The sequence below is a fragment of the Sphaerodactylus townsendi genome, linkage group LG03 (genome assembly GCF_021028975.2).
Source record: "Sphaerodactylus townsendi isolate TG3544 linkage group LG03, MPM_Stown_v2.3, whole genome shotgun sequence".
Lineage (NCBI taxonomy): Eukaryota > Metazoa > Chordata > Lepidosauria > Squamata > Sphaerodactylidae > Sphaerodactylus > Sphaerodactylus townsendi.
This window is the reverse complement of record NC_059427.1, coordinates 171,760,685-171,784,802: the sequence shown is the minus strand read 5'-3', so window position 1 is coordinate 171,784,802 and position 24,118 is coordinate 171,760,685. Positions and strand designations below refer to the sequence as shown.

The following is a 24,118-nucleotide window of genomic DNA, read 5'->3' as shown; positions in this document are numbered from 1 at the left end:
CATACAATGCTGCCTGGCTCTTCCCAGGGATAGCTTTGGTGTAGTGTTTGGACTTGATCTTTTTTGCGTGTGTTAGTTTTGTTCTTGGACTTTTATCATAATGATTTTTTTTTAAATATGTAAGCAGTTTCAGTTGGTTAAATGGATGAAAACACAAACTGCAAGTTGTATAACAATTAGTGGCTCTTTTAAGATATATGTGGGCTGCACATTCAAAGAAAAAAGGAGAAATTGGAAAACTGGTGACTTTCTGCCTCTGGTGTTAGGACTGTGGATCTCATAGTCCTAAAAGCATTAATTCAGTTACTAGGAGCTTCGTCTCTTTATGAATGAATTCCAATCATAGTAGTGGTTAAGAGCAGGTGGACTCTAGTCTAGAAAACCAGGTTTGATTCCTCCACTCCTCCACATGAGAGGTGGACTCTTATCTGGTGAACTGGACTGGTTTTGCCACTCCTCCACATGAAGCCTGCTGGGTGACCTTGGGCCAGTCACAGTTCTTTCAGAACTCTCTCAGCCTTACCTACCTCACAAGGTGTCTGTTGTGGGGAGAGGAAGAGAAAAGAGTTTGTAAGCCCCTTTGAGTCTCCCAGGAGAGAAAGGTGGGTATAAATCCAAACTCTTCTTCTTTGATTTCTTCTCCTTCCATGAATTTTTGCAATCAAGCGCTCTAGATTCTGCGCTTAAAAAAACCCTTCCCTAATCCTTAGCTCAAAATCTATATATATAAACGTGAAATACCACTGACTGACTGACTGACTGACTCATCAAAAGAACCCCCAAACCACCGAAACTACAAAGTTGAAATTTGGCACACCTGTTCGTTATGTGCTTCAGGTGCTCGCTAAGAAGGATTTTCCAAAATATTAACTTCCACTCGACTTATTAGATATTTATTGTTCAACTCTGGCCCTCTGCACAAACATTCTAAGGGTGACAGTTAAACACCATGAGTTTCATGTCCTTCAACATGGTATTTTTGATGGTTTTTGAGTTCCTTTGATCAGTCAGTCAGTCAGTCAGTCAGTCAGTGGTATTTCGCATTTACATATATAGCTTCGTTTCATAGGACATTTTAATGAAGGGCACTTTGAAGCTCTAACTCCATTTGTCGCATCGACAAGTTCTGCTAATGCCCACCAAACAACAAGCACGATTGATCCAATGATGCGCCAACTGCATTCTAACACCGCCCTCCTCAACGCATACGAACCTGTTCCTTCTGCTGAAACCGCTAAAGGGAGAAGAGGAATTAAACACAGAAAGCGATTTACACATTAGAAAAAGACAACTACAGGAAGCTGCTGCAAAATATGCGAAAACCAACCCGTCAGTCCACAGACAGGCTGTGAGGAAATATGCTGCATGTCACCCCAAAGTTCACAAGCAGGCTGTAAAGAAGTATGCTGAATGTCACCCCAGAATTCATAGAGAGGCTGTGGTGAAGTATGTGTAGCGAAGCACGGGTATCCTGCTAGTCAATTATATATTAAATTAAAACAGTTGGGATGATGAGAACTCCTGCCCTGTATATTTCAAGAGCCAGGAGTAGGATGGGGTGTGTGTGGTAGTTGTATTACAGCAACCTTTAATATTTCATGACAACCTGCTTTTGAAACCACGGAGACCCTGTGAAATAGCATAGGAAAAGATTCAAAACTCAAAAATTCCCGTGAGACTCCTGGCACTTCTTTGGTTGCTGGCCCAGTTTCATTTTTCCTTTCCTCGCCACAACCAGTTCCAAAATCAAGCTGTGTTTTCCTTTGATGTTGCTGGCCTTGCCTTTTGCTCCCCTTTCTTAGATAGTGGCGTGAAAGGGATCCTGAGCATAAGAGATAGAATGGAGACATGTAGTGAAAGGAATGCGGGGTTGCTGGAAATCTCCTGCTCTAACAGCTGATCTCCAGGCAACAGAGATCAGTTCATCTGGAGAAAATGGCCGTTGTGGTAGTTGGACTGTATGGCCATATATCCCACTGAAGTCCCTCCTCTCCCCAAACCCCACCTTCCTCAGACTCCTATTTGTAGTCTTACCGCAACGGAGGCAGCATGTTGTTTCGGCGAGTGAGAGATGCAGGGGACAAGTCTGCCGTCCCGTTTCTCCCCAAGCCCTTTTATTGACAGTTTACAAGAGGAAAAACAAACAAGGCAGGTAGGGGTTTGCAGCACCTGGATACAAGACAATGAACAGGGCAAAGGGCGCAGGGGGGTTTGGGCAGGGGATTTGGAAGTTGCACATACACATTGGAGCCAGGAGGTCTTGCAACCTCAGCGGTTTCTCCGAATCCACACTTTGGAAGGAGAGGTCAGTCGGGGGAGTGTGAGAGACCCTTTTCTGGCGGTGTGCCCCCGTACTCGAGCGTCTCTCAGGCACTCCTGCCTTCTAACACCTATTCTGAAAATTTCTTGGTATTTCCCAACCCAAAGTTGGCAACCCTAGTTTGGGCGGAGGGCGGGGGGGGGAACAACTTGCAGAGGCAGAGAAGGAGAGCTGAAAAGAATCCTTCCTGAGGTGCAGAGATTCCCTCACTATCCTCAACCTCCTCTATGCTAAACCTCAAGGCCAATAAAATCCTGCTTTCTTACATTTCAAAATTGGAAGAGTCTGTACATATATATTCTGTCTCAGATAATGATGTTAGTACGCTCAGTGGAAGTACAGCGGATGAGAAAACAGTACTATGCCGCCACATTAGAATATATTCCTGAATGAACACGAGCATTGTCATTCATTTTTGTGCACTGTCTTTATCGAAACCATTATTTTGTGCATTACCGAACATGGCACTTTGATACAAGAGCATTTATAGTTCATTTATAGAATGACTATCAGCAAACTTACAAATGGATGGAGGGAACAGGGCTAGGTAGGCACAAGGACTCAAGCAGAGCATTCTGCAACAAAGAAGTTCCAGCATGTTGAGTTCTGTGGTGGAGGAATATACAGTCTATCAACATCTTTTTGTGAGACAAAGTATAAGCACTTTGTTCTATGTAACTGAATCCATGCTGTGTGTGTAAATTATATATGTAGAAAAGGGAAAATGTAGAAAAGGGAAAATAAATGGATGTGAGAATATCACCTTGAAGAATTATCCCTAATATGATTGATGAAGTAAGAGTGTAATCTGAAGAAGAACTTTTCGAAAACGGTCATAATAGCGCAATCCATTCATTCTCAATATCCGGATCAAGTACAGATTGGTTCCATTACCAATCCAAACGGAAATTGATTTACAATATATGAACTTGATATATTTGAAATGCAGCACACTGAAGCTTATGTGCCATCTTAGAGAACAATAATTTGCGTCCCTTTGGAATTTACGGAGACGGAGGTCTGTGGTAACCAACATAAGAGGACTTGATTGAGACAAATTGCAGACACAACCAGTGAATGCTGCTATCTGGGTTACTTGTAAGCTGTATCGTTATATGCTGAATGTTTCACAGTTGTTCTGCACTTAATCTCACTGTTTATGCACTTTATGAATGTCTGTTTTGCACAATATAAAAGCGGCTGATGCAACGCGTGTTTGTTGAGTGAGAGATAAATTATATATGCCCCATTTGCAGCTGGAGCCTCCTTATATTCAAAGATTTCAGTTTTGAAAATTCAGTGCTCTTGGAAAGCCCATTGAATCTAAATTCTTCTGGCCGGCCCCTTGACCAGATGCTCCTTGGTAAAGAAGCATCCTCGGTAGAGAAGTCTGGAGCTTTCTCAAAAGACTGCTTTCCTTTGACGCGAGAGTTTCAAATTTGTTGGTATCCTGGAATCGTGTCCCTCCACTTAATTACAGCTCAGGCAAGACTCCAGGAGCTGCCCGGGGCAGAAGCTCCTTGTTATAGAAGGCTGCTTGGGGTATGTTTTCTTCTAGAAATAAGCTCGCTAATTCATTATAATGAGATTAGAAATCTTGGCAGATCCTCTGAGCTGTTTCCTTTTGAGATGAGGCTGCGTCAGCCAGGGGGCAGGTTCCTGTGGGAATGTCCCGGTGCCATCAGTAATTGCCAGCTTGAGGGACTTCTCTGATTACATGGACCTCTGGCGTTGCACTCCTGGTATAATGGGCTTCTCTAATGACGCAACAAGTTCCACATGCTATCTGCCCCCAGGACTCATGAGGACCTATTTTATTCCTCCAAGCATGGCTCTTCTGACTGTGGAAGACTGTGGCATCCGTTGGGTTTGCATTTGTCTTCGGGTGGATGTCAGCAACTTCTCAAGCCCTATTCCATATGAATTTCCAGAGCAGAGTTCTCCACTGTGTGTGCTGTAGCGCAGTATTGTGCTGTGAGAAGTGGTCTAATAACAAAATCTCCCATGACTCCCAAGTATCCATCCCAGGGTGGAGCTTTCTTGCTGTGTCTCTGCAGCTATTGTTTTTGCATTAGGCATAGCTGGATAATTTAAGCATTCCAATATATAGGCAAAGCAGAATGACCTGTCATCAAAGGAGGTCACATTCTGTGTCTCTGCGTGAGTCACTGGTAAGGAGTTGCTGCCTTCCAAATATCAGTGGCTCTCATAGACCTACAAGGGAGTAGCAGATAGTTTTGACTTATTCAGATTATAGAAATAAACACTGAGAGATTTAAGAATGAAATGCATCCTTTAGTTTTTGTTCAGAAAAGAAATTGTGTTGCTGCAGCTAGAAGTTTGGGAAACACGGACTCGCCGTGAATGTAACATTTGCTTGGTCAGAAATCAGTGGCTTACCGCCCATTGGGCAAAGTGGGCAGTTGCCCAAGGCGCAGAAATTTTAAGTCACGTGGGGCGCCTGAATTCTAAGCCCCCCCATCTCTGGCTAAGCCCCACCCTCTCTGTACGATGGCCCACGAGCCACCAGAGGCAGAGCAGGAGGATGGGGAGCTCCATCTCCAGTGAACTTGGGCTGCTGGGGCCGTCCGGGAAGGATGAGTGCTGTGGCTGGGCTACTTCACCCATTGAGGGGGGGTGGGGATCAAACTCAGGTTTTGCCGAGGGCACCAGTTTGCCTAGGTACGCCACTGTCAGAAATTAATCCGTTCTCTGATATTAACTGGAGAACTCAATTGGGGTTCGTGCTGCTGCTTCCCTTCCGGTGTTTCCCTTTGCTTCCTGGAGACTTGGCGGTCTTTCCATATCATGTACTTTTATGAATCTGTTTATATGAATCTTAATAGGATGGAGTATTTTAGAGAAGTTACAAGCTGCAAGTATCACTGAACAGCTTGGGAACTTGCATAGCAAGTTCCACCCTAACACTTACTGATTGGTTCCCCACCTGGGGACATGACAATTTATACCTCACTAAAACATTCCCTTCTCCCTCTGTGATACACCTCTGAAGATGCCAGCCACAGATGCAGGAGAAACGTTAGGAACAAGATCCACCAGACCACAGCCACACAACCCGGAAAACCCAACACAACCAGTGACCACAATGTTATCAAATTCACTGCACATGGGTGTAAAATAGACTAGATGCCCAATAAAGTAATGTTTAATTTCAAAAGCAGGAATCTGTCTCCCAAAACCTAGGGATTAGTTTAGAGCAAATGGAAGAAAATAGTTATTTGGAGTTTATTTAAACCTATGATATTAAAAGCTTGACTAAGAAGAGGTACAGATAAGACCAAGAGAAGCCAGCGTGATTAAACAACGGAGCCCTTAAAGAGAGAAGTCTTCCTTTAAAAGCAGGTGTCTTGCTCAGGTGAGGTAAATAGAAGAAGAGTTGGGATTTATACCTTACTTTTCTCAACCATAACGAGACTCAAGGTGACTTAGAAACGCCTTTGTCTTCCTCTCCCTTCAACAGACACCTTGTGAGGTAGGTGGGGCTGAGAGAGTTCTGAGAGAACCATGAGACTGGCCCAGGGTCACCCAGCAGGCTTCATGTGGAGGAGTGGGGAAACAAATCCAGTTCAGCAGATAAGAGTCTGCTGCTCATGTGGAGGAGTGGTGAATCAAACCCAGTTCTTCAGATTACAGTCCACTACCCTTAACCACTAGACCAGTGGTTCTCAACCTGTGGGTCGTGACCTCTTTGGGGGTCGAATGACCCTTTCACAGGGGTCGCCTAAGACTCTGCATCAGTGTCCTCCATCTGTAAAATGGATAAATGTTAGGGTTGGGGGTCACCACAATATGAGGAACTGTATTAAAAGGTCGCGGCATTAGGAAGGTTGAGAACCACTGCACTAGACCATTATGGGCAAAATATCTTAGAAAGTAAATGGAAATTGATGAGGCAAGCAAAGAAGGAATAAGAGAAGCGACTGATGTAAAGCATAAAAAGAAGCATTAAATGATATTAGGAGCAGGAAATGAACCAGGGTGGTGTGAAAGGAATAATGAAGGAGGTTAGGGAAGCGGAAGAGAAGCTACATTCATTCTGCACATCTGTTCTTGCTTTGGAAGGTACTGAAGAAAGACCCATTGCTTTGGGGGTTGGGAGGAGACAATCCACCATTTATGTCGGAAAGGAGAGAAGTCTGACCTATGAGATCTGATCAAGAGTTTGCAAATGAACATGACATGTTTGATCTTCACTGGCTTTATCGAAATTTTACCGATTGCTCTAAATTAGGATATTGCTTCTTTTATCAATTGCCTGGATTTCTCTTTTATCACTGCTTTTTATGAAGTTATTGTAGTACCACTTGAATTTTATGCTGCTGGCTTCTGTTCTCACTTGTGTTTGTTAAAGAAAGGTGTCAACTGCCTCAAAAGTATTTTGGTGGAGACTTTGCGGGTTTAAACATTTTAAATTTGTAAAAGTTACCAATTAAACTGCTTGGAATGCTGCGCTGTTTTGTTCCCTCTGTCTCAAAAAAGGAGATGATGTAGTACTGGCAGAGATGCAGAAAAGAGCAGATAAAACTATCAGAAGCCCTTTCCACACGTGCAGAATAATGCACTTTCAATTCACCTTCACCTTCAATTCAGAGGTGGGATCCAGCAGGTTCTCCCCAGTTCCCGAGAGTGGGTTACTACACACTTGATCTTAGCCAGAAGGCCGAGAAGCGATGAGTGGGTTACTAATTATTGGTGTGTGCCGAGAGGGGGTTACTAATTGGGTCTGCTTTTCCGTTAGAAATTCCATTAGGTCCAAAAATCATAAAGTCCTGTTGTTTCCTATGTGGCTAGTTAGAGAAGGTAGAAAACGGGATAATTCTCCCTGTTGGGCTGTTTTAAAAACATGTTTTAGAAATATGATAAAGTTCCTTGTTTAAGGAAAGTATCCTTCTTTTGATTTCTAGAAACAAAATTAAGTATTTGAAAGTATTAAGTATTTGACAGGCAGTCAATTAGAGGAGAAGTAGTTGTTTCTGTTGGCAGTAGACGATAGGACTTGCTATAATGAGTTTAAATTATGGACAGAAAGATACCAGCTGGAAATTAGGAACTTTTTTTTAACAGTAAGTGTTTTTTACAGTAACAGAGAAATTATTAATGCCCCGCCCCTGGAATGCCCGGCCACGCCCCCGTCGTGCCCCGCCCAGCCCCATTGGCGCTACGCCACTGTTTGAATCCCACCACCATGGGAACCTGTTACTAAAATTTTTGGATCCCACCACTGCTTCAATTGCACTTTGCAGCTGTGCGGAATAGCAAAATCCACTTGCCAACAATTGTGAAAGTGGATTGAAAGGGCATTATTCTGCATGTGCGGAAGGGGCCAGAGAGAGGCGGTTTCTCCATTGTAAAGCATCTGATTGGCACGCAGGTTCGATTCTGGGTGTCTCCAGCTAAAAAAACAATTAGCTAGTAGGTGGTGCAAAAGACCCGGGAGAGCCACTGCCAGCCTGAATAGATAATACTGACCTCGACATTCTTATCCAGTGTGAAGCAGCTGTGTCTATGAGAGCCAACGTGGCATAGTGGCTAAGAGGGATGGACTCTCATCTGGAGAACGGGGTTTGATTCCCCATTCCTCCACAAAAGTGGCAGACTCTAATCTGGAGAACTGGATTTGTTTCTCCACTCCTACACATGAAGCCTGTCGGTGAACTTGGGACCAGTCACAGTTCTCTCAGAACTCTAAATTCCCTAAAGTCATAGTTTGAAAAAAGATTTATAAAAGTTATAAAGTTATAAAGGTTTATACAATTGTGCATGGGATGGAGAGCATGGAATGGGAGAGGGGGCCCTTTCTCTCCCTCTTTCCTAGTAGTAGAACTAGTAGTGCTAGTAGTAGAACTCATGGTCCTTTCCTAATAGTCCTTTGTGGCCTGCATGCATACTTCCTGGAAACATCTAGCAGGCTGCAGTTGCAAGCAGACAGCTGTACAAAGTAGGTCCTCTATTTCGCCCAGCAGCTATCTTATATTCTTAAGCTGACACATTATTTAACTATCCTTTCCCACTAGCTTCTCCCTCCCCCTACATTTGTTTTAGATCTGGTTAGCCTATGGCAGGGGTGTCCAACTCTGGCGCTTCAGATGTTCTTGGCCATGCCAGCAGAAGCTTATGGGAATTGTAGTCCATGAACATCTGAAGTGCCAGAGTTGGACACCCCAGGCCTATGGGGTGCTGTGCATTTGGTGATTAGCGTATATCCTTTCGTCTCATCATTACATTCTCACAAAAACTACTACTCAGTTCTTTTTTTCCAGGTAAAGGAGAGCATGATTTGTGCTTTGACATTTTGTCAGGCAGATTTTCATTTGTTTGGGATGAGTGTGGTTGGCTGCTGTTTTTGCATGCGGCTAAGATGCGTGGGGACCCAAAGAGACGTGCTCTCTGTGACAACAAATGTAGGTAAGCTCTGTGTATGGAGACTCTAATCGGAGAAGTTAATCGTTCCCAAGAGAATCCATTCGAACAATGAGAATGTTCCCAAGCAAACCTTCCTTCCTTCCTCACTAACAGAGTTGCTGTCGTCCCCCCGCCATTCCCTGAGGATTTTAATAGCCTCTCTGTATCACAATAGCAGAATGATAGACGGTCCAAAATTGGGCTGGACCAGCGATTCCCAAACTTTTTTGGGCTGCCACCCCCTTGGCTCCTTGGCCTCATCCCTAGTGCTTCCCCCCCCCCCCCACATATGAACACACACCTCTTTCTTGGTATGAGGTCTCCTGCAAATTCAAAACAATAGTGAGCAGACTGGTGCTGCTTTTCCTTTAACAATCTTACCTTTTAAAGCAGCAACAACAGGCTCTTGGCCTTGACTCCCCGTCTATAGGGGTGCGTTAGCGAACCCAGTAGAGCCTCAGAAAGTGCACAGGAATGCCTGCGCCATCTGTCCCCTCCTGGGCTCACACGTGCGCACATCACGAGATCTCCCAGACACCCAGGTCACAAGATACCTGAATGTGGATTCGACCCAGACAGGAATGTTTCTCCCTGCACGTACGCAGCCCTCCGCTGAGTCATGAATTGCGCAACTTTCTCCCGCTCTCCCGCCTTCCCCAAACCCTTAATAAAAGGTGCCAGGGACCCCAGCTCGGCAGATTAGCCAGACTAGCCAGACCAACTAGATTAGCCGCTGGCTTCTCTTTACCAGTTTCCTGATATTGCTGCGTCCGTCTTGCCTATTCCTTGCGTCGCCGTAACGACTTCACCCGTCCCCGTCTACACAGCAAGGAGAGTGCTGCTGTTCCTTCAAAAAATGCATCTTGCATTGCAAAGCAACCAACCAGGAAGCCCACCCTGTCCCTGGAGCAGACGTCTTTGACTCAGCCACCCTCTCCCTCAGCAACACACGCAGACCCACATTCACGCCTCCCCACCGCCACACAGTGAAGAGAGTGTTGGTGCTTTTTTCTTTTTTAAAAACCTTGCCTTGCAAAGCAGAGGTTACAGGGCTCTTTGCCTTGGCTCCCACCCCCAGAACTACACAGCAAGGAGAGCGCTGCCGCCTGTCCTTTAAAAGTCACCCATCGCCACACGGCAAGGATGAAAGGACAAGGCATTTTTCTTGCCAGCTGGCCCAGGAATCTCTGCACCACCCCCTACCGACAGGACTCTGACCTGGGTGATCGAGGCTAGCTTGATCTTGTGAGATCTCCGCAGGGTTGAGCTTGGGAGGAAGACCTCCAAGGAAGACTCTGCAGAGGAAGGCAATGGCAAACCATCTCTGCTTAATCATGGCACTTCACATGCGCAGCCGGGCAGGACAGTTTTCTGCAGACTGGCTGGAGACTGCGTAATTAACGAACCTTAAGCTGATGTGTTCCCTTCTTCCCGAATGTGGGCAAGCCATGGCTGACTGTTGCATCTGAACTGGGCACATTGTTTTTTGGTTTTCTGCAAGCCAGAACTGTAATTAACATGGTTTCTATACTCTGTCTCACACAAAGATGTTAGTTGATTGTATAGTCCTCCGCCACAGAACCAGAGGTGTAGCTACAAGGGGGCTGGGGTGCGCGCGTCAGGTTTGTCTTTTGTATTTTCTAGTGTTTTTCAGTTTTTGGCCTGCAGGGGGCGCAGTGTTTAGGCTAGCAGCACCAACATTTCAGGGAGTTTTCGGGGGACTCTCTTGATGATGTCACCCAAGTTAGGTGAGGTTTGGTTCAGGGGGTCCAAAGTTATGGACTCCCAAAGGGGGTGCCCCATCCCCCATTGTTTCCAATGGAAGCTAATAGATGGGGGATACACCTTTGAGAGTCGATAACTTTGGACCCCCTGAACCAAACTTTGCCAAACCTGGCTGGTCTCCTAAAGATACCCTGAAATTTTGATGCTGCTAGCCTAAAAACTGCATCCCCTGCAGGCCAAAAACTGAAAAACACAAAAAACACAAACGAACATGGGGGGCAGCAAAACTCAGATTTTGCACCAGGCTCCATTTTCCCTAGCTACGCCTCTGCACAGAACTCAACATGGCAGACCTTTTTTTGTTGTAGAATGCTCCGCCTCGGACCTGGTGCCTACCTAGCCCTGCTCCCCGCTCCCCCATCCATTTGAAAGTTTGCTGATAATGGTTCCACGAAGTATAAATGCTCTTGTATCAAAGTACATTGTTCAGTAATGCACAAAATGTTGGTTTTGACAAAGGCAGCTTGTGAAAATGAATGATAATTCTGATATTCGTTTGGGACTATATTCTCACGTGGAAGCATACAGTTTTCTCAATTGCTGCACCTCAACTGACTGTACTGACATCTTTATCTGAGACAGGGTATAGTTCGGTCTTGCATGCAAACTAGGGCTTGTGCGAGCCATATGGAAAGGTAGGTCCGCCCTCTAAAAAGAGTGATGTTTACCATCTGCAAGTCCTTAAAGAAGAACCTTTGTACCATGGAAAGAGTGCCAGCATCTGAATCTAATTAGCTTGTCCCTTTCTACAGTAGGGGTATGAGAGTAAGCTCCACGCTTAACCCCCCAACCCCCCCCCCCATGCCAGATTTTATAGCTTGATAATCTATCTGGCTTCCCTTTCCAAGAAGATGTCATCTACTTTCTTATGGGTTTCAGTAAATCAAAGCAGTAAATCTGATATTGTGTGCATTAATTTTGTATCCTGGAGTCATAACACCTTACAGTACGGACTCAGTGCACATGTGGTTGGATTTACTGCTTGCATTTGGTGTTACATTACTAGCATGCCCCTCTTCCCTGCAGGTATTGTTACAGTTAGACTGATTCCTCTGGTCGGTCAGTTCCTCTTCTTGCGTATTGACCCAAGGAACTCCCCACCTCACTTAATTCCCCGACTCCCCCCTGAATTTGTAATCTAGGGATGCTGTTTTTAATGCTGTGGAGGACAACAGGACAGATTATTGCTGGTTGGTTTTCATAATCGGGGGTTTCTGTAGCATTAATGCCTTTATTGCTTGTTTTGCTCATTTCTGTAAGCAACCGTGAACCGCCATAGATGGTCAGAAAGGCCCTCCTTAAGGGCTGTCACATAGAGGATGGTGCGAAGTTATTTTCTGTTGCCCCGGAAGGTTGGACCAAAACCAGCGGGTTGAAATTAAAACAAAAGAGCTTTCAGCTAAACTTGAGGAAAAACTTCCTGACAGTTTAGAACGGTTCCTCAGTGAACAGGCTTCATTGAGAGGTGGTGGGTTCTCCTTCTTGAGAAGTTTTCAAACAGAAACTGGATGGCCATCAGACAGTAATGCTGGTTGTGGCTACCAATCTTGAACCTCCTTGATCTGAGATTGCAAATGCCTTAGCAGACCAGGTGCTCAGGAGCAGCAGCAGCAGCAGGCCATTGCTTTCACATCCTGCATGTGAGCTCCCAAAGGCATCCGGTGGGCCGCTGAGAGTAGCAGAGAGCTGGACTAGATGGACTCTGGTCTGATCCAGCTGGCTTGTTCTTATGTTCTTATGTTCTTATGTGTGAACTGAGGCAGATTTTGAGAGGGAGGGCCGGAGAGGATGAGTCAGCGCTTGGTTGTCATGGCCTCTTCTTACATGCCCAGGTTAATGCTGATCACCACTTTGGGGTCAGGAAGGAATTTTCCTCCAGGCCTGATTGGTCAGGGATCCTGAAAGAGGGAGGTTTTTGTGGCCTTCTTCTGGGCATAGAACAGGGGTCACTGAGGGAGCTGGGGGATAGTTGTGAATTACCTGCATTGTGCAGGGGGCCAAACTGGACGGCCATTGATGTCCCTTCCAGCTCTATGTTTCTAAGAACGTAAGAAAGAGCCTGCTGGATCAGACCAGAGTCCATCTAGTCCAGCACTCTGCTACTCACAGGGGCCCACCAGATGCCTTTGGGAGCTCCCCTGCAGGATGTGAAAGCAATGGCCTGCTGCTGCTGGTGCTCCCGAGCACCTGGTCTGTTAAGGCATTTGCAATCTCAGATCAAGGAGGATCAACATTGGCAGCCATAGATCAGTGATGGCGAACCTTTTTGAGACCGAGTGCCCAAACCCGGTTCCTCCAGATTAGAATGCACCTGCTCTTAATCACTGCACCACTGCTGCTCCTTTGGGCCTTTACACTTATAAGTAGTCATCAGTTCAGTACAAAAGTCAACTGTTATAAATTCAGTAGAACCTCCATGAACACAGTAGCAGTATACCACTGGATACTGGAGGCTAAACATCATTTTCATGTCCTCATTGAGAGCTTCAAGGAGTGTGTTGCAGGAGACTCTGGGAAACAGAATGCCGGTCAAGATGGATCTTGCTCTCGTCCAGCAAGGGGATTCTCGCTTCACTTAATGTATGGGCGTCAGAAGTGGCTGAAAAATTTTAAGAAAGAAAAAAATGTGGTGTAGTGGAGAACTATCCAAAAACCCAGAAGACCTACTATACCAAAACTATAAGCAACCGTGTAAACAAGAGACCATTAAAGTGCAAATTTAGCACAAAGCCTAAATGCATGAAGTGTACGTGCACACAATTGTCAAGCACAGAACATATCAACAGGAAACTAAATACCCCACCTACATTGCAACAAGTATCCAAATAAGGAAAACACAGCGTGTTTGGATGCACTTATGGATTACTTTTCAATGCTTTTTTTTTCTTTTCTGTTTAATTGTCTCTTGTTTACATTGTTGCTTGCAGCTTTGGTGTGGCAGGTCTTCTGGATTTTGAAAATGTTAACAACCATTTTGCAAGACATTTCCCCCTGGCGACAGCGCATTTGGAACAATAAAAGAAAACATGCGATAACGAATCAGCCGTAGACAAGGAGCAATCCTAAAAACCTTGTTCTGGAGGAATCCCAGCGAGATATCCCTCCATGTGTTGTAGGTAGTGCATTGCAGCATGCAAGCATATATGACAGTGGTGGCGAACCTTTGGCACTCCAGATGTTATGGACTACAATTCCCATCAGCCCCTGCCAGCATGGCCAAGAGTCATCTCCATTGGATTTCTCAGTAGCCATGCTTGGGTCTAGGTCAGGGGTAGGGAACCTGCGGCTCTCCAGATGTTCAGGAACTACAATTCCCATCAGCCTCTGTCAGCATGGCCAATTGGCCATGCTGGCAGGGGCTGTTGGGAATTGTAGTCCATAACATCTGGAGTGCCAAAGGTTCGCCACCACGGATATATGACCATCTTAATTTAGGTGCCTTCAGCATATAAAGATTGGACGGGAATTCACATTTGGGCTAAGACTTTGATTCCCAGATGGAAGGGGGAACATTTTAATCTAGCATCTTGGATTAATAGGTTCCAGTCTTGTTTAAAAAACTTCTTAATAATTAACACTCTTTTGTTCCCTACCAGAATGTTCAAAGGCCTTAAAGGAGCCAGCTAGGCAATTCTAGAATCTATGATTTCATTCCAATAGGATCGACGGGAAGTTTTTAAACAGAGGCTGGATGAACGTATGTCAGGAATGCTTTGATTGTGTGTTCCTGCATGGCAGGGGGTGGGACTTGATGGCCGTTGTGGTCTCTTCCAACTCCATGATTCTATTATTCTAACTGTGCTCTTGAGTTGCTGATCGAGTCAGTGGCGTAACTAGGCAAACTGGAGCCCTGGGCAAAACCTGCGTTTGATGCCCCCCCCAGGCGCATGCCCGGTGCAACGCGCACCCCCCCCCCCGGCCCTCTTGTAGCTACACCCAGTGGTGTATCTAGGCAAACTGGAGTTTGCCTCCCGGCAGCCTCCCCCACCGTGTCCAAGCAATGATTTTTTACACCAGGTCGTTTCAAAGTCACCATCACATTATAGAACATGCCCCAACTCACAAATCTGAACACAGCAATAGGCCATGCCACACAGCAGAAATAATTTTTTCAAAAACATTTTCAAAATGCTTTCAAAATGCTCTTTTATTACTGCTATGAAAACATTTTATGCGTGTTAATGTATCCACGTCCCCCCAATTGGGGGAAACAGCATCACTTTCTAATGTTATTTAAACTGGGAACCCCAGATTCTCTTTTTAAGGTGGATTTAAAAAGAGAATCTGGGCTCCCTAGTTTAAACAAGTGATGCTGGAATCCACCCCCAAACAGCATCATTTTCAATGGTGTTTAAACTAGGGAGCCCAGATTCTCCTTTTAAATCCACCTTAAAGGGAGAATCTGGGGTTCTCAGTTTAAACAACATTGAAAGTGATGCTGTTTTGCGGTTGATTCTCCCCCACCCTGAAACAGCGTCACTTTCAATGTTTCAACTGGGGACCCCAGATTCTCCCTTTAAATCCGTGGTGGCGAACCTATGGCACTCCAGATGTTCATGAACTACAATTCCCATCAGCCAATTGGCCATGCTGGTAGGGGCTGATGGGAATTGTAGTCCATGAACATCTGGAGTGCCATAGGTTTGCCACCACTGCTTTAAATCCATGTCAAAAGTGGGGATTTAAAAGGAAAATCTGGGGAAATTTGGGGAGTGCCTGCTGTCAGGGGTGCAATTGTTAAGCTAGCAGCACCAAACTTTCAGGGTATCTTTAGGAGACCCTCCTGATGATACCACCCAGGTTTGATGAAGTTTGGTTCATGGGGACCAAAGTTATGGACCCTCAAAGTGTAGCGCCCATCTTCTATTAGCTCCCATTGGAAACAATGGGGGATGGGGGCACCCCCTTTGGGAGTCCATAGCTTTGGACCTCCTGGACCAAACTTTATAAAACCTGGGTGGTATCAGTAAGAGACTCTCCTGATGATACCGGCCAGGTTTGGTGAAGTTTGGTTCAGGGGGTCCAGGGTTATTGACCCTCAAAGGTGTAGTCCCCATCTCCTATTAGCTCCCATTGGAAACAATGGGGGATGGGGCACCCCCTTTGGGAGTCCATAACTTTGGACTCCCTGAACCAAAACTCACCAAACCTGGATGATGGCATCAGGAGAGTCTCCCAAAACATCCCTGAAATTTTGGTGCTGCTGGCCTAAACACTGCGCCCCCTGCAGGCCAAAAACCGAAAACCCACTAAAATACCCCCCAAAACCCACAAACAAACCCTGCATTTTTGGCGCCCTGCAACTGCCCACTTTGCCCAATGGGCATTACGCCCCTGGATTGAGTGAGCATTGGAAGGTTCTCAGCCTTAAAGTTGCCTTTATTTAAAATTGATGATGTCTTTCAAAATCAAAGTAGAAATTTTTGGAAGACTCAGTTCCAAGCAGAGAACTTGAAGATGATATATGAAAGGGAAAGAAGAGGATTTTATGAGGGGGGGGGGTATCTGAAGCTTATCAAGTAATTAAACTGGACCTGAGATCCAGATTTGAGTGCCATATAGCAACCAGGGTAGAACTTGTGTCTATATGCTAGACACAAGTGCTGGTATAAACTGAGCTCCTTGGATAAAAAAATAATTTATTAAGAGCTAATAATGGCAGTTCAATTTATGCTTAATGTACTTGAATGTGCTTAGACCAGGATAAGTCTGATGTGAAGAGTCTCAATGGGACTCTTATTTCTTAAAAACAGTAATTTAGTTGGTTTCAGTAAGCGAATAAGGATTTTATGTAAGGCTTCTCACCCCACAGCCAGAGAGATGCTTGAGCTACAGCGGCTGATGCTACAGCGGCTGATGTTCAAAACGATGCTTTAAAAATTGCATCTGTTGACAAGATATGATTTAAACCAAAAAGAAGGCAGCTGGAGATGGTAAAGCTCTAGTTCACTTTCTACCAACAGCCCATTTGTGGATTATTTCCAGATGTGCAAGATTTGAATCCCCCGCCCCCAATGCCTGACTTCAGATATCTGCAACTGTCCCCAGAGGACCAGAAAGCTTTGGTTAGAACACTAGGCATTCAAACATGGTTCCAATTTTGAACTGCAGTCCAAATATCATGGAAGAATTAACTCGTTCTTCCCCAGCTTTCCCTTTGTCAGACACAAGCAGAACCATTGGATTCCCTGTTCTGAAAAGATTGGGCTGAGATATTTTTGGTAATTTTGACAAGCCTTCCACCGCCAGTGTATTTTCAATGAAAATTATGTCATAGCGCAAGGGTCTGCACCTGCGGCTCTCCAGATGTTCGTGGACTACAATTCCCATCAGCCCCTGCCAATTGGCCATGCTGGCAGGGGCTGATGGGATTTGTAGTCCATGAACCTCTGGAGAGCCACAGGTTGCAGACCCCCTGTCATAGTGTAACCCCCATCTAAAATAAGTTGTATACTCTGACCATGAAGAAACCCCTTTACTTTTGAGGGCATGGAGTTTCTCACCTTGTGTGGGTGTGAGCTACAGGTGCTATGCTTTCCCTGTCAATTCTGCTTCCTCCCATCTGCCCTCCTTCCCCAAATCTTAGCCTTGCTTTTTGCATCAGGCCAATCGTAATCCATGTTGCAAAAAACATCAGCCATCTGAGGAAGGCTAATGTCTGTTTTGCTTCCTGCATCATGCCGAGCACAATGCGTACTTGCTGTTGCTGCTCAGTAAATGTTATGCCTTTTCCCAGAGCCATAACAATGCATTCCAAAAGGAGAAACAAACTTTAGAAGGCGGATCTTTCCTGTTTTCACACACGTATAGATTCCATGCACTCTACAGCTCCAGCTTGTATTCACGTGATTGCAGCGGTGGGTGCTGTGTGTTGTGCAATTTCAAAACAGTTTTCACATTGTAGCATTTAAGTGTGTTGTCTGCTTTGGAGAATAGTAAAAGTACTCGCTGTGTTATCTTCTTGCTCTGGAAATCAAGAGAAGCTGTGTGCTGGTAGGATTGTCTTCCACGGCACCCTTAAAGGCCGGTGCAAATGAAGATCTGGAATTTTTCAGAGTGTAGAGTGAGAGGTTTGCAAAATGTGATTGATATTCTAATCTAATCCAACATCTTGTTAGCTGATTCTGCCTTTTGCACAGAAGCTTTGTGTTTTATCATCCCCTGTGTGATCACGGTCAGTTGGGGTTTTTGTGACTAGTTAATGGCAAGGTTTGGCAAAGAAGAAGAAAAAGAGAAGAAGAAGAAGAAGAAGAAGAAGAAGAAGAAGAAGAAGAAGAAGAAGAAGAAGAAGAATCATCATCATCATCATCATCATCATCATCATCATCATCATCATCATGACTTGAATGGACCAAGGGTCTGACCCAGCTTTAGGCAGATTCACATGTTCTCTGAAGACAGCTTCTTATATATCCAACCCAGAGGCGGAGCTACAAGGGGGTCAAAAGTGCTAAGGGTTGCAACTCACATCGCTTGGGGCAAAAATTTCAGTTTTGTTTTTTGTATTTTTTAGTGTTTTTCAGTTTTTGACCTGCAGGGGGTGCAGTGTTTAGGCTAGCAGCACCAGAATGTCAGGGAGTTTTTGGGGGACTCTCCTGATGGTACCACCCAAGTTAGGTGAGGTTTGGTTTAGGGGGTCCAAAGTTATGGACTCCCAAAGGGGGTGCCCCATCCCCCATTGTTTCCAATGGGAGCTAATAGGAGATTGGGGCTACACATAGATTGGGGCTACACATAGAATATGAGATTGAGGCTACACATAGATTCGCCACCACTGCCCTATACCATTTCAGATTGGGAAAAATGGCATCACCACCCTCTTCTCGCAGTCTGTATGCAAGTTTGACTTGTGCGGAATAGCAAAATCCACTTGCAAACAATTGTGAAAGTGGATTGAAAGTGTATTATTCTGCATGTGCGGAAGGGGCCTGAGACAAAAAAATCAGTTCAGAAATTGAGTTTCTTCTCTTGATTACAGATAGGCCTGTAAAATCACAGAGACTGTTGCCATTGGCTTGGGCGCTGCTAACAATAACACTGAACGGGAACAGGGGATCCCTGATATTGTTCATGTTAAAATTTTGGATTGTCGCCGACTCTTCTGGGTTTTTCTCCACAGAATTGAAACAGTGGGCCCAGCGGACAGAAAAGACAGCATAGGGGTTTGTGTGGAGCAGCAGAACGGCTGTGATTCTTTGCAGCGAGACAGAGCAGTCTGCGTTAGCACGAACGGTGAGTTTCTCGAGGATCTCTTACAGACCACAAACTTGGATGGGGGTGACGGAGCACCTGATTTTGCCTGCACTCTGCCTTACTCTGTGTGGCCTGCAACGCATGGGAGCAGCCACACATTCTAGAACAGGGGTCTGCAACCTGCGGCTCTCCAGATGTTCATGGACTACAATTCCCATCAGCCCTGGCAGCCCTGAGATTTGTTGTCCATGAACATCTGGAGAGCCGCAGGTTGCAGACCCCTGTTCTAGAAAGATTGAATCAGTGTGTCTTTTACTGGAAGGATTGGCTTTAAGGTATGTTTGTAAACAGCCACTCATCTGGTCACCTGTAATGATTAAGAACTTCCTTCAAGTGACCAGGCACGGCAGCTTTGATAAAGAGAAGGGAGGCGGAAAGCGTTTTGTTTTTGTTTTGCCCCGGCTGTCAACATATAACGTATGCATGTGTGAATAGACAGATCTGTAAATAGTAAATTGTGCCGTCCAGTTTGCAGGACTATCTTTGTGCTGGATACTGGGCAAAATTTCCTCATGTGCTACAGCTCTTGCGCAAGTTGAAACACAAGAACAAGACCAATGTGGCTGCCCGCACTAAGTCAAACTTACTGTGTCCCTATGATGCTGGGCAACCAATTGGAGGGCACTATACATTGACAAGAATGACTGGAAAAGACAACAACGCTAGGGAAAGTGTCAGGTTGCGGAAAAAGAGGAAGACCCTATGTCAGACGGATTGACTCAAGACCCACAGCCTTTTCAAGGCTGTTAATGATACGACATTTTGGAGGTCATTAATTCCTATAGTCATCATAAGTCAGAAGTGTCTTGATAACACATAATACATAAGAACATAAGAACTAGCCTGCTGGATCAGACCAGAGTCCATCTAGTCCAGCTCTCTGCTACTCGCAGTGGCCCACCAGGTGCCTTTGGGAGCTCACGTGCAGGATGTGAAAGCAATGGCCTTCTGCTGCTGCTGCTGCTCCAGAGCACCTGGTCTGCTAAGGCCAATTGGCCATGCTGGAAGGGGCTGATGGGAATTGTAGTCCATAACATCTGGAGTGCCAAAGGTTCGCCACCACTGCCATAGATCAACTTCTCCTCTATAAATCTGTCCAAGCCCTTTTTAAAGCTATCCAGGTTAGTGGCCATCACCATCTCCTGTGGCAGCATATTCCAAACACCAATCACCCGTTGCGTGAAGAAGTGTTTCCTTGTGAAGAAGTGTTTCCTACAACAATACATGTAATATATGGTGTGTGTGTGTGTGTTAGGGGTGGAAGTTCTAGTTGTTGCAAGATCTTGTTTGAGCAGAACTGTATCAAGTCTATTTATCTTTCCGCTTCCTCATCACGGGATCCAAGCCGATAAATACGAGTTGAGGCTGTGGCTCAGAATCTCCTGAATTTTTATGGACCGTGTGATCTGTGTGTAATGCGTAAATACCCGTGCTATGTGATAAAATTGCCTTGCCTGTTTCAGGGGCTGTGTTTGTGAATGGCAAAGAGATGACCAATCAGTTGCCTGCAGTTACTTCCGGCTCGGTGGTGACGTTTGACATGGAAGCCGTGAACCTGAGTCCTTCCGACCAGAATGGAGGGGGAAACTTCAAGCTCAGAGTAACGATTAGCTCTAACAACAGGGAAGTGGTTTTTGACTGGGTGCTTGATCAGCGCTGTGGTTCTCTGTATTTTGGATGTTCGTTCTCCTACCCGGGGTGGAAAGTCCTGGTGTTCTAGCCTCTGGAAGGACGATTGAATTGCGTCTCTCTGCAGTTGGACTCAGCGACGCAGTGGGTTGGTTGCTAGAGCAGGCTCCCAAACTGTGTGTGTTTTAGTACGCTGGGTAGAGTCTGTACAGCAGCGAGCCCTGTAACAAAACCCCATGCTATGTGATAAAATTACTTGAACTCTGTCCTCTTCAGCAGGAGCAGCAGTGGTGTAGTGGTTAAGAGCAGGTGCACTCTAATCTGGAGGAACCAGGTTTGATTCCCCACTCTGCTGCCTGAGCTGTGGAGGTGTGGAGGCTTATCTGGGGAATTCAGATTAGCCTGTGCACTCCCACACACGCCAGCTGGGTGACCTTGGGCTAGTCACAGTTCTTCGGAGCGCTCTCAGCCCCACCTACCTCACAGGGTGTTTGTTGTGGGGGGAGGGAAGGGAAAGGAGTTCGTAAGCCCCTTTGAGTCTCCTTGCAGGAGAGAAAGGGGGGATATAAATCCAACTCTTTTCCTCCTCCTCCTCCTCCTCTTCCTCCTAGCAACTTACATGTTTGGGTTTTTTAGGAGAGGGACCCAGCATCAAAGCCATGACTGCAGACCAATCTATTCATGGTTGGGCTTACTGTACAGATTGGATTTTGCCCAGTGCTGCTTTTATTTTTGGCTCAGGGTTAATGGACCAAACTCATACACTTGCTGCCTCACCCAGAAGAAGGTACGGCGACAGCAACCCATAGCTGGGCATAGCTGTGATCGTGTTTCAGTTGTTGCCTCTTTGAAAGCCGGCATTGATGCGTTTTGCCTATCGGAACACTTCTCTTCTTCTGGTGGGCGGTACCCCTGTTTTTTGGCAGGACATGGCAACGTCTTAAGCTGAAATTGTTTGGAGGTACCTTTCCTCCACCCCATGCCTTAGTTTCAGGGTTTTATTGAACAGTATTGTAGGTGTAGGAGAATTAAGTTCTCAGTGATAACTGTGCAGCATCCAGCCGGCATCCCCCTGGATGGTTGGCACTTAAGTCAAGCTTTGGAATAAATGGTGCAGCAGTGGCGTAGGAGGTTAAGAGCTCGTGTATCTAATCTGGAGGAACCGGGTTTGATTCTCTGCTCTGCCACCTGAGCTGTGGAGGCTTCTCTGGGGAATTCAGATTAGCCTGTACACTCCCACACATGCCAGCTGGGTGACCTTGGGCTAGTCACAGCTTCTCTGAGCTCTCCCAGCCCCACCTACCTCACAGGGTGTTTGTTGTGAGGGGGGAAGGGCAAGGAGATTGTAAGCCCCTTTGAGTCTCCTGCAGGAGAGAAAGGGGGGATATAAATCCAAACTCTTCTTCTTCTTCTTCTTCTGCATTCACACATTTTTTAAAAAAAACTTCAGGTTTGCTGCAGGAAGTCCCACATTAAGTGCCCTCTACACGATAACATCACATCATTTTGGTGGAACTTTTGTACTGTTTAGCAATATCCCTTTGGGTGAGAAGGTTCTGTCTGGGTTCCAAACATTCCTGAGGAGAACCCACTATTAAAAAGTGCTCTTATACAGAATAACCGTGCGAGGCTTTTCCTGACTGATTGAGAAGTTCGGAAAACAACTCTGCAGTAGCTTAGGAAAAGCGGGCACTGCAGTCGAGAAGGTACCATATAGAAGAGGGTACGTATAACTGCATCCATAGTCAAAGATCAATATTCATTCATTCGCACAGAATCAATGCAGGATCCAGATAATGCTCTGGAACAGGGAACAACCGCTCTGTAGACATAGACAAGCCTTTATTGGCATACCAAATTACAATAAAACAATTGTCCATAAAAACAGATAAATGCAACAAACATTCAGAGTCTTATCAATGGTGTAGTCCAAATGAACTCATCAAAAGTGCCATTCCCATACACCTCTCCACAGACCAGACTGAAGGCCCACCAACAGAACCCAGGCCTCACAACAACATACAGTATCAACACTCCACTATAAAACACAGAGTTTGTTGGGGTGGCGCCAAACACAGAACAAGGGATAGGGGACAAGGAAATGGGCGAACAATTGATTTGACTCCAATAGGTTGCCACAGCCTTCCATTGTCACAATATCTGGCAATCAATAACAAAACTACGACATCTCTCTATGAATCACCCACAGGTTATTTGACTTTGGATGACCGTGAACCCACAGGTTACTGGCAGAGGTAGGCACTGTATACCAGTAGCAAATAGTTGATGTAACCAACATTGTTACAACCGCTCTGTAGTACATGCATATCTTATGTAGACAAGTCATTGAAATTCTTTATGGAATCATAGTTGGAGGAGACTACAAGGGACACCCGGTCCAATCCCCTGCTGTGCTGAAAGACACAATCAAAGCACTTCTTACAGATGGCCACCCAGCCTCTGCTTAAAAACTCCAGAGAAGGAGACTCCAGCACTCTCTGAAGAGGTGTATTCCACTGTTGAGGAGCACTTACCATCAGGAAGTTCTTCCTAACGTTTAGGTGGAATCTCTTTTCTCATAGTTTGAATCCTTTACCCGGTGCCCTAGTCTCTGGAGCAGCAGAGACAGTCTTGCTCCCTCTTCAACGTGACATCCATTCAGCTACTTAAACATGGCTTTACGTCACTCCTTAACCTTCTCCAGACTAAGCATACCCAGCTCTCGAAGTTTCCCCTCATAGGGAATGGATTCCAGACTTTTTACCATTTTGTTCACCCTCCTCTGGACACTCCCCTGCTCACCGATATCCTTCCTTGAATTGTGGTGCCCGGAACTGAACACAGGCCCATTATGCACGGAACACTTACCTCGGGGCTCCTCACTCTTCTAGGAAAAACCGAAGAAGGTTCTAGTTAATATTGCTTGCAAGCTCCTCCTATCCCGGGTTGTAGCTTCTCTGGCAGCGGCTTTGGTTGTAATGGGAAGAGTTTGCGAGCCCCTTCGCAATATCTGCTTGGCAGCCTCCATGTTAAGAGTTCTCCTGCGGGCACAGGAGTTCCAGGGGTCCTTCAGCTAGGCTGCAAGGTGTCCCTTAAAAAAACAACTCTTGATGATTGGTTGGCCCCAAGCCAGGGGCATCATCCCTGCAACAAACCACCAGGGGTGGCATTTGCTCTTAGAGCAAAAGGCTCCTTTGGCTGTGCTGGGCACAGTCATGCCCCCTCCAGCAGTGGCATAATGGTTAAGAGCAGGTGCACTCTAATCTGGAGGAACTGGGTTTGATTCCTCGCTCTGCCTCTTGAGCTGTGGAGGCTTATCTGGGGAATTCAGATTAGCCTGTGCACTCCCACACACGCCAGCTGGATGACCTTGGGCTCATCACAGTTCTTTAGAGCTCTCTCAGCCCCACCTACCTCACAGGGTGTTTGTTGTTGGGGGGGGGGGGGAAGGAGATTGTAAGCCCCTTTGAGTCTCCTACAGGAGAGAAAGGGGGATATAAATCCAACTCTTCTTCTCCTCTTCCCTCCGTTTTGCTCCAGGATGGGTGGGCCATGGCCAGAAAACCGCCCCCCTCCCCCCCAGGGTGGATGGGCCCCAGCCAGATGCCAGGCCCCCTTCCCCTGCCTCCAGGGTGGGTGGACCATGACCAGACGATGGGCCTCCTCCCTAGGGTGAATGGGCCTCAACCAATTTGAATCACTCAGATG

The 24,118-nt window shown here is 45.9% G+C and overlaps 1 protein-coding gene across 2 annotated transcripts in view; it reads left to right on the top strand.

Annotated features, from left to right (window-relative positions):
- CRLF3 (cytokine receptor like factor 3) overlaps positions 1 to 20,806 on the top strand; it is a 64,696-nt gene extending 43,890 nt beyond the window's left edge. Inside the window, exons 7-8 of one of the 2 annotated variants that reach the window (XM_048491737.1) lie at positions 18,648 to 18,760; positions 20,245 to 20,806. In XM_048491737.1, the coding sequence (XP_048347694.1) occupies positions 18,648 to 18,760; positions 20,245 to 20,501 (370 nt within the window). In that variant the 3' untranslated portion in view covers positions 20,502 to 20,806. The remainder of the gene's footprint in view (positions 1 to 18,647; positions 18,761 to 20,244) is intronic. The other variant, XM_048491736.1, reaches the window with a different exon arrangement.
- The last annotated feature ends 3,312 nt before the right edge of the window (positions 20,807 to 24,118 follow it).